This window comes from Photinus pyralis, unplaced genomic scaffold (genome assembly GCF_008802855.1).
Source record: "Photinus pyralis isolate 1611_PpyrPB1 unplaced genomic scaffold, Ppyr1.3 Ppyr1.4_LG4, whole genome shotgun sequence".
Classification (NCBI taxonomy): Eukaryota; Metazoa; Arthropoda; class Insecta; order Coleoptera; family Lampyridae; genus Photinus; species Photinus pyralis.
The window spans coordinates 1987038-1997925 of NW_022170511.1; the positions used below are offsets into that span (position 1 = coordinate 1987038).

The following is a 10888-nucleotide window of genomic DNA, read 5'->3' on the forward strand; positions in this document are numbered from 1 at the left end:
TTGGGTTGGATGTAATGTCTCCAGAAGAGGCGCGGGCTATTTCCGAAATTACTATCAAGAGGAAAACCAGTCATAGTTGGCATAAATCGCTTAGGTCCATAAGCGGGACGGAACGAGCCCGACGAACAGAAAGCAGCGAATGTGATTTAAGCGAAACCACCACAGTCTACTTTCGCAGAATTTATGGCACATTACTCCGGAAGAGACGTTTAGGTGTTGTCCTTGAGTTTCGTACTCGAAATTATGACCACACCGTATATTTGTAAAGTCGACCAGCTTTGCTGAACACCCGGTACCTATCTAAAGAATTTTAAGTTTGGCGCTCCGTTGCTAAGTCGTTTCTGAATTTACTGATTTGCTCTAAAAGACACTCCTCGCGTCTCCTTTTTTGTGGGTTTTCATATTGTTTAATTGTTTGTTTTACTGCCGATAACCCATGTAAGTTAAGTTGCGAATTTATCAGTTTTGCGATCGTTTCTGTAGGAATATCAGCCAATTACAGCCACCGAAAGCTATCTTACCAGAAAAGAGAGCAAATTAATATTTTAGAATTTCAGACATTATTAACAGGTTTTGTTTTCTATGGTAAATTTAGAGCGAACATTGGAACGATAATAATAATAGCGGCTTTACTTTTTTTGTTTCGTACAGAGAATAAGAGATAAGGTTATAAAGCTTCATAGATACCAGGTGATATCGATGATCTCGCCGTTTGACCTGCGAATTCCAATTATTAGCAATGCAGGTAGTAATTGCAATACTGAATTTGAAGATTTCATTCCGACTAATTGGATAAGTATAATGAAGGATTGACATTTAAATAATTTACAAAAAAACCCGTCCGTTTGAGCTAATTAAACAGTTTAATTGGGGTTAAATTATCGTAGCTATACGTGTATGAAATGGGAATTCCGGTTACTCCCTACTCCACATTGACGTTTCGATAAATAAAAAACGCACTACCAATAATTTGAATCTTATTTCTTTTGCATCTTCGCCGCTACGTTTTATCTTCTGTTTCTAGCCTTTAACAGAATAATCGCCGATTGTGCGTGAACTACCCCAAGTTTGTCACAATCTAATGATTTGTTTGAATCACCAGCGGAATACGCTTTGGCTCATTTTCTACCCAAGAATGTGAAGATGTCCCGAGGTATTTCCGTAGTAGAATTCAAGTTCCGGTTTGGGCGCTTAAGAGAAATTTATCCTCAACCTCCTGAGGTTGGTAGAGCGTGTTTTCTACAGGAGCAGGGGCGGTTCTTTTATTCCCTGGTAATTAAGTCTTGTGAGAAACCTGGTTACAAATTGATATTTAATTTATATAAAGAAGATTTCGAAGTTTGAATCTAAAATTTTATAATTATTTGCAAACAGGGGTAGTTCTCTCCACCAACTGTTTGAAATAATAATAATAATTGACTTTATTCCCATACAAAATGATATACATGAGCATTCACTACATGAGTAAAACAAAAAAAATTTCTTTTTAAGATATCTACAGGAAAAAACAAGAGGAGAAAAGAGAAGAAAGAAAGTGAATTTTTTAACATCAAAAAGAAATTTAATAGGGATTCTCTATGCACTAAGCATACAGCCCTGAGTTAAAGTGTAGCTTTAGTGAGTAAGTAGAACCTAAATTCAACTGTTCAGGCAAATCAATAATATTTCATCATTCTTTCTTAGATTTAACATTAGTGGTTACCATAGCCATTATGATATGTATCACTATGGTGGTTACTGATTATTATTAACGATAAAAATGACTATTTTACGTATGTTAAAAAAAGTCGGTGTGTAAACTTTGCCATTAAATAGATTAATTTATAACGGTTATTATTATTTATCACTTTATTGCTTGTACTATGTACTCAAATTTATAACACGTGAATTTTACTATTTATCACTTTGGTATCAATATTGGAACTTCTATTAAACAATATTTAATCATAAGCTTCTAGAGAATTCTAGAGCCAGCACATCATACTTCCTGGAAAGTACATGTTAATATCTTGCAATGTGAATTACGTTCAAAGTTGTAAAATTTGTAATCAAAATGAGTCAAAAACATTGCCGATTTCAAAATACGCGTATGGGGTCAGTTAAAGAGGGTTGAAGAGTGTGTGAGAGATTTGCAGTAAAGAGTAACTAGAACCTTAATTCAAAATTTTGGGTAAATCAGTGCTGTTTGGCAGTATTGCAATGCTTTACCTAGAATTACTGGATTAGGGATAAGGACAGGGAAAACCCAATGAAATTGTTACTATTCTAAAGGAGCCTGGTCAAACAATAGGCATCATATAATCAGCTTACAAACGACTTTAACAATTTATTATTAATATTATTATTATATTTTGTGCATTGCACATGTTACCCCCTCTTATTGCGTTAATAGAACCTCGCGTCATTTACGTTTTTAATTTTTAAAATAAATATCAAAATGCAAAAATATTGAAGAAGTAAATTTTAGAATTTTTATAATACAATTGCAGTGCTTTTAAAGAATAACCCTAAAAACCATAGAAAAGTAATTAGGACTAGACACCAACCACCAGAGGATAATTTAGTGTGGAAGGCACTCTGGCTGTGGCCACATTCCGATGAAGATGGTGTATTGTGTGTTGCCTATTTCAATTCCAGTAAAGGGTATCTCAGAGTCAGTTTACGACAATTTAAACTGTTCCTCCAATTTGTCTGCTATCATTTTTGCTATAGCCTGTGAGCTTGTTGCTCCCGGAGACGGTGCATTTCTGCAATGCAAAATTCTCTTCCCTAATTTGCTGTCGCCCATATCAAAAACAAAGTCATCGACTAAGTTTCCATCTTTATCCAAGGCCTGGGCACGAACACCCGTCGGGCCTCTGGTAATATCGCTTGCGGCAAGATCCGGTACGAACTTTTGTAAATCCTTAACTCTCAACGATGTAAAAATAGACTTGATCATCTCTTCGGTGCCCGCCATTACAAATTTACTTGCCAATTTACGAAAACCAGAATACTGAAGTGCATCCCATAATTCCGAAAGGTTAATATCGAACCAACTAAAATTTTCGGATAAACGATGTAATAGTAATTGTAGTACTAACGTATATCCTTCGCGTTTAAACGCGAGAACTGCATTAGGTCCGAGCCACACACTACCGTCCATTCGGGGAGTGAAATGAACACCTAAAAAGGGAAATCTCGGGTCCGGTACCGGATAAATATTTCCCTTGATGATCGATTGTTTTTCTGGTGTTAGAAGTAGGTACTCTCCACGAAAAGGTACAATTCGTGGATCTCTCGAACAACCCGATAACTCCGCTAAGATATCAGAGTACAAACCACCGCACGTTAGCACGTATTTCGCCTGTAATGTTTCGCCACTCTTGGTTTCAATACATACAGGATAGTCGGCATCGGGTGCTTCGCTAAAACCATTAACCTAAACAGATTAATTACACTTAACCAAGTGCTCGTGTAATTCATACGTGAAAGTTATAAAAAATGTCACCTCCCACACTTTGGAAGTCCTTAGCGTAACTGTTGCAAACGACTATAAAGTCTATAATTCCTGTGTGAGGTGACCATAGTGCTTTAATACCTGTACATTTTGGCTCATATGTCTTTATCTTATCGCCATCAATTATCTCTAAATCTTTTACATTATTCTTCTGGCCACGCTCGTACAGATCTAGTAAATTGGATAGTTCACCTTCATTGGTGGCCACAATGAGTTTACCGACTTTTTTGTACGGAATCTTTCTTTCGTCGCAATAACTATACGTTAACTGTAGTCCTTCGACGCACAATTTGGCTTTTAATGACCCGGGTTTGTAATAAATCCCAGCGTGTATGACACCGCTGTTGTGACCGCTCTGATGCATCGCAAGCTTCGACTCCTTCTCTACGATTGCCATCTTTAAGTGTGGGTGTCGGCATAAACATTCTCGGGCGGATGCGACACCAACTATGCCACCACCGACCACTACAACATCATACTTCGGTATCCTTATAAATTTAGTGTTGAAAAATTATAAACAATTGTTCATTAGGTCCTTACGACTCTTTCGCAGTTGAATATGATGGTTTCCTCATGGAATATGGCACATTTTTCAAGGTTTTTGTCAGATGTTTTGAGAACATTTTCAAAATAATCTGAAGAGGTTAATCACAGGATGAAAACTCAAGGTCGTTACCAATTATGATCGTGAAACATTTTTAAAGTATTCCAATTGCGCGCGCTACAAAATTCAAATGTCACTTGACACTATACGACAGAACATAGAATAGTGATCATTAATGCAGGTGAAACCATAGACATATGTCCATTTGTTTTTCTGCATAATGTTCACACAAAAAGGATTCTGCCTAGGGGTCGTCCCTACGGGGACCACTCACACCTAGGAACCAGGGCCTGTTTAGTGTGCATACCATTGAGTTAGAATAATAAAAAAATAATAAAAGTGGCGTAGTTGTAATCAACACTATAACTTGAAGTACAGTGTAGAAAGAACGTCAAATAAAACATTGAAATTGTGCAAACTTTGTTTAACAATGATTGTTATTATTATGAAGATTGTGAACATTCGGAAATTTAATCGAAGTAATTTACATTGCAAAACTAAACTTTGGAAAAGGTAGTTCACCGACTAAAAACAGAAATAGGCCGGGAAAAAAAGAACTTACCAAGAAAAAAATCAGCCAACAAATTAATTGAGTGGCAAAATTAATTGTTTGTAATGATGAATGTGTAACAAAATTATAACAACAATATTAACAAAGTATGGGCCCTCGTTCGGGATTTCCCAGCCTATAGTTGCTAGTCTCAGCAATGAATGTCGTAATAACTCATTTGGTTACAGTTTCTTACCACCCCTGTACCCCTTCACAGGGAAAATCTTAGTTTATAAACAATAAGTCATTACGCATACAGACATCAAATAATTCGATCATTTCCGCATGTTTATAAGAATGATCAAAATTTATATGAATATTAATTCTGGTCAGGACCACGTAATCAAAACACAAACATAAATTAAGTAAACATTACAACAAAGACGTAACGATTTCTAACAAGAGGTTAACGGTATAAAATACGTAATTCAGCATTAAGGTTAAATCAAGTCAATTTCAAAAACAAAGATTAAAAACCGCAAAAAAATTTCTGTGGCTAACACAGATGCCACTCACACACTTGCGCATGTGCGTTCTACGTTCTTTTAGGTCTAACTAATGTGTCTACCAAATTTAGTTCCAATCGGTTAAGCCGTTTAGTCAGAAATGAGAGTACAGACAGACCGACATCATTGGTATTTTGTCCGATTAGGATTCCTGGTGCTTCAAAACGTGTATTTTCGTAAAACAAGGTGAGGGGTCATTTTTTACCCTGATGCAACACCTCCCTTATTAACGCGCGGGTGGTAAAAAATAAAATGCTTTATACAAAACACAAAATACATTATAAAGAAATGCAAAAATTACTATCTGCATTAAATAATACAAAAGTATAACAACCAACAAATATTTGTGAAGCGACGCTTTCGTGAGATCGCCATTAAAAACAAGATGCAAAATCGTATTCAACGTTCGTGCTCTCCGGATGGCGCAGAGGCAGCGTACATAGCAGAACCTCTCAGAGTGATTAAATTTTCCTTTTACTGGGCGGTATTCTATACCCCCCCCCCCCCGCCGTTTCTATGGCGTTTTATCGAAAACTGGAATGAGAGTCACGTCGGGGAGAGGGTTTTGGTTTTTCCAATACCGGGGGGGTCTGGGGAGTATGGAATACCCCCACAAAGACATTTATATACGATTCATAGTGATATAATAATGATTGTAGGGAAAGGGCATTAAATTTTACTTACGGTTTAGCTTCATCAACTCTGTCTGAACAAAGATGAATCTTGCAGGCAGCAGAAAAACGGGTATCTGGGAGGAGGGACGTCGTTTCTTAGTCACCACTTCAGTCTAGATTCCATCACATGAAACAAAAGTGGTCAAGTTAAAACCTCAGTATAGGTACCGTAAAGCCTAGACAGAGTAAAGGCTTGATGAGGTAAGTCAATTCCTTGACTTTTTTAGACGCTCAATAACAGATGTGTATTAATGCTTAAATGCTCCAGAGGGCATTTTCCGCACAAGTTGACTTACCCCAGACTTTTACTCTGCATATGTTTATGCCGAACACGCCTTCGGCTCGGGTTATAAAGATTCAGATCGATCGAAAATAAGTTCGACCTAGGATTACGCATTTTCACGTAAAAGCGGTAGCTTTGAAGGCAGTGCCTAGCGAGCCGAAGGGGAGTTTGGCACAAACCTAGGCAGAATAAAGCTCTGATAGCGTCAATTTAAATTGCTTTTAGATCGCTGGGTATTAATACAGTTCTACTATTAAACTTCAAAAACCCGTTAATTAAAAAGAAAAAACTTACCCTTTAGCTTCATCAACTCGGCGTGGACAAAGAAGAATCTTACAGTTAACTGAAAAACTGGCATGTGGGGGGCACGACGCCATTTCCTAGTCACCATTTGAGTCGAAATTCCATCACATGAAACAACAGTGCTCAATTTTAAACTTAAGCGCAGCCTTTGGTGATCTAAGTGACTCACCTTTTTTTTTAATCTGTTAAGCTGATCTTCCTCTGATAATAAATGAGGTATACATCCCGAAAAACAGCCAACTTGAAAATGAAAAAAATGGCTCCAATGCTTCTTGACTCATTCGCAGAGAAGATCTGTTTACTTCATTAAAATGACGTGGCTATGAATTCATAGTCACTGATTAATATGAAGTAAGTGATTTCCTCCACGAAAGAGACAACTTGCAGCCTTTTTCATCGCCAAGATGACAGGCTGAGAGGGTATGGCCACCACTCACTTATTACATGGGAAGATCGGCTAAAAGTTGTTAATGGTGATCCTTTTTTCGCGGTCACTGCACTATTCACTTTCCCCCCACATAATATACAACATGCAAAAAATGGAAAAATCCTACCTTAATAAGGCTGCCCTTCTGGAATCTGAAACCAAAAAACAAATTTGTTAAAAAGTGAAAAAGTCATATTAATTAGAAAGCGAGATAAAAAGTAAAATAAAAGGAGGGTAGGTGTCGCCAATTGTAGGTACATTTCGCAATGATACTTCAATAAAAAAAAAATTTAGCACTTACCCTATAGCCTTAATTATTGATTCGGTCTCGCCCAGAACATGCCATTGACTGAACCGGCGGTAGCTGAATGTGCCATCACGGGGGTCGTCGCTAACGACTGAAAAACAAAAAAAATTGCATTAAAATTTTGAGTAACATTTAAAGGAAAATTTTGAAGTTCTCACAGACGCGGTATTTAAGAAAAGGGTACTTTACCTTTTTTTCGCTTCATCCCCCCCCCCCTCCACACCGTACTTTGGTAAGAGGACAGAAAGAGTACAATGAGAGAAAATTAATTTTTAACCCCCCCCCTCGCTCCCTGATTTCGAAAAAGTCGCACGGGAAAGTTATAGTTTGTACAAACCAATTTATTTAGACGAGACCTTTCATTAGAATACCGTGAAGGGTAGAACACGTGCCCCCCCCCCCCCCATTTCCTAAAGTTTAACTTAGCACCACTAAAGCAATGCGTATGTAAAATCTAAGACCAATTGGTTGTCGTATGTAAAAGCTATGCACGTTTTACTTTCATAAACAGCTTCTCAGGAAATAATTCGTGGGGGGGGGGGCCCTTTTAGATAGCGAAACTTGATGGCCGTCTGGCACACCTTCAAGGTATAAGCTACCTACTGCAAAAAATTCCAGGATTCTAGGACCATCTAGAAGTACCTAGTTCAAAACGGTAGAAGTGGGTCCGGACGGACGGACGGACAAAACGCAAACAATAGCACATAATAATAAAAAAAAAAACACTTACTTCTTAATTTCTTCAACACGGCCTGGGCAGAAATGAAACTTGCACAATGAGCATGTATGAAATGTGGGGATGAAACGCCCCTTAGTCTGCTTCGCCAATAACTGAAAAGTAAAAAAATGCATAAAATTGTTTTCAATTCAATCAATAATGTGGAGGAAGAGATGGACGGACAGAAACAATTTTCTTTGTGTTATGCGTAAAAATAAGAGACGATTATTTTTCTAAATTTCAACTGAGGGCTCTTTCAAGTGGGGAGCAAACGTCCCAAAGACCCAGTTCTTTCCTGGTTATTGGCTATGACCAAAGAGTATTACTCTTTGCTATGACTGTATTTCATGTGAAAAAAGTGAGTTTACGAGCGAAGGGTCCGGCTGGATTTCTTCCCTATTGCCCCACTCCAGCCCGTCCCTGCGTTCATAGACAACCAAGAGGCGCAACATGTGATAAATAGCCTCTCACAAGGCAACTTCTGGTTGCGTTCATGCAATTTGAGGGAGCCCTCCAGGCTACAATCTAATGCGTTTTATGGATCAGCCACTTAATTTATAGAATTCAGGGCAGCACGTGCCCTTGCTCTCTTGAAAGCAATGCTGATCTGTGTGAAAATTCACTTCGATCGCAAGCTCAAACTGTTAGAAAAAACTTAAGCAAATCATGTCGTGACGTCATCATCCCTTATCGCTAGGAATAAGAAGTCGCTTTTTTTGGAGGGTGGGGTGGGGTTACGCAAATAATTGAACAATTTCGCACAAGTACCCCTTCAGACCTAGGCTTGTGCCGAACACGCTTTCGGCTCGCTCGGCACGGGTTATAAAGATTCAGATCGATCGAAATTCGAAAATAAGATCGACCCAGGATTAAAATTGAACGTATAAAAGCGGCAGCTTTGAAGCCAAATATGCCGAGCGAGCCGAAGGGGAGTTTGGCACAAACCTAGGCAGAATAAAGATCTGATGGAGTCAGTCGAAATTGCTTTTGGATCGCTAAAGGAAAAACTTACCCTTTAGCTTCAACAACTCGGCCTGGACAATGAAGAATCTTGCAGATAGCTGAACAATAAGCATGTGGGTTGTGGGAGTGATACGCCTCCTATTAGTCTGCATCACCAATAACTGAAAAGTAAAAGAAAATGCTTTAAATTTGTTTGAATTAAATTATTAATAATATAAAAGGATGGACGGACATTTTTCTTTGCGTTGTGCGAAAGAACAGGGGACGATTGTTTTTCTGAATTTCAGACGCAGAGCAAGGAAACAAAAAGCGTCTCAAAGATGCCTGATTTGGCTATGACTCATGACTGGAGGAGCCGCTCTATAATAATAAACAATCTAATGCGTTTAATGGATCATCCACTTAATTTATAAAATTCAGTGCAGCACGTCCCTTGTTGCCACCCTCCACTACCCTGTAAAAAGTTAGCTACTGCCTTAAAATTCGAATGTAAGTGGAAAAAATTCTGCAAGCTTGATTTTTTGAACACTCATCGTTGGGCGCCATTTTATGAACCATTCGTCAATTAGTAATATTGAATTTTCGGTAAACGTTACAGCGAATTACAGCTATAGGTACAATTCATCACAACTTGTAAACTCACCTCTGCATTACGCCTCTTCATAAAATGAATTTAATTTCACAAAACACAATAAAATGGCACTCTTTGGGACGCACTCGAATTGAAAGCTGCAACTGCCGTTGATGGCGTTGAAACGAAAGGAACCCGTGTTGCCAAATACAGTGGTACCTCATCCGCTATATCGCGATATCAGTTGCATTGAAATCAATGCAAAATCCAATTACTGATCTATGTGAAAATTCACATTGATCGCAAGAATAAACCGTTACAAAAAACGTAGGTAAACAAATCATGTCGTGATGTCATTATCCTTTATCGATATCAATATAAGAAATCGCTTTTTTTGGGGTGTTGGGGTTACGCTAATAATTGAAGAATTGAACATAAAAATCAATTAAACGAATTCATCTACTAGGTGCAGAAAATACGAAATGCTAACTTTGCCTGGGGTGGAGATGGCAAGAAATATGGAATAGATAAGAGGGCCATTTTTGAATAGCTTCATTAATTAACGGAAGATATGAAAATGTACTTACCTTCGTAGAGCCAGTTCCCGATCATGTATGCGATTTCTGGGACAAAATGCGTTTAATTAGAAAACCTTAACGGCAATATGTTGACGTGTATATTAAAAAATCACACTATCCCTAGGTATACGTTCAGCGAACAGCTTTTGAATTTTTAAGATCACGCACGAAGAAAACAGACAGCAGGCCACTCGGAACGTTCCCGACTGAATCGTTTGAGTAGCAACATCGGTAGAGCCGCGCTCCGATTGGCCAGCGAGCGATAAACGCGCACCTGTGGCCCGCTCTTATCTTTACCAGACTTTATTTACGCGAATTTCGAAGAACTTTTAAAAAAATTTTCATTTTATTTTTACGAATGCTGAACAGCGACCGAGGACATTGAGTACCCGTGTCAGGAAAAGCTGTTTTTTTCTCTCCCCTTTATCAAAGAGTACTATGGGCACTTTTCGCCTTTATGCTTAGGTAATGAAAGGATATTTGTGCAAATTATTCGTATTTTTCACCCCTAACGTCCCCGTTTAAAAATTTTACGGCATTTAATCGCATTCAAGAATGTTTAAGAGATTAAAAAATGTTCAAGAAATGTCCTGTAAGTCTTCTAAAAGCTTTGTAATAACCTCCATGTACCTAGTGGCAATGTGCCCCCCATGATTTTCTGAAAGCTTTTGTAGCCCATCAAATTGCTTGTGTGGTCTTGTGAAAGATCTTCAAAAATCCTTAACACCCCTTAAAATTGTTTAGGATTTTTGTTTTACCTTTCGCGGGTCCCTAGAAAGTTTCTAAGAACATTTTAAAGTAGTAGGAATTTTTGAGTAAAATCGAAACAATTTCTGAATTATTTAGCTAAAGACCTCACGTAAACGTTTATTACGAAGGGAACACTTACCTCTGTTAGTTTCATT

General features: G+C 38.0%; 1 protein-coding gene and 1 long non-coding RNA gene across 2 annotated transcripts; both read right to left on the minus strand.

Annotated features, from left to right (window-relative positions):
• Positions 1 to 2263: 2263 nt before the first annotated feature.
• On the minus strand, positions 2264 to 4209 carry LOC116169477 (L-2-hydroxyglutarate dehydrogenase, mitochondrial-like). Its single transcript, XM_031485581.1, has 4 exons — positions 4040 to 4209; positions 3468 to 3987; positions 3084 to 3421; positions 2264 to 3038 (listed from the first exon to the last, which is right to left on the minus strand). The coding sequence occupies exons 1-4, from the start codon at positions 4120 to 4122 to the stop codon at positions 2660 to 2662; spliced, it is 1320 nt and encodes a 439-aa protein (XP_031341441.1). The 5' UTR covers positions 4123 to 4209; the 3' UTR covers positions 2264 to 2659.
• A 1634-nt stretch (positions 4210 to 5843) lies between these two features.
• LOC116169641 lies at positions 5844 to 10063 on the minus strand. Its single transcript, XR_004145019.1, has 6 exons — positions 9993 to 10063; positions 8884 to 8995; positions 7884 to 7984; positions 7148 to 7244; positions 6411 to 6998; positions 5844 to 5946 (listed from the first exon to the last, which is right to left on the minus strand). It is a non-coding gene; the product is annotated as an uncharacterized LOC116169641 (long non-coding RNA).
• Positions 10064 to 10888: the final 825 nt, after the last annotated feature.

Excerpts from the sequence above, each read along its gene's own strand:
- LOC116169477 (XM_031485581.1), bottom strand. The coding sequence starts at position 4,122 with ATGTTCTCAAAACATCTGACAAAAACCTTGAAAAATGTGCCATATTCC. Across the intron at positions 3,988-4,039 it reads TATTCAACTGCGAAAGAGTC|GATACCGAAGTATGATGTTG; the intron begins GTAAGGACCTAA and ends TAAATTTATAAG. Across the intron at positions 3,039-3,083 it reads TTTAAACGCGAAGGATATAC|TTGGTTCGATATTAACCTTT; the intron begins GTTAGTACTACA and ends CGAAAATTTTAG.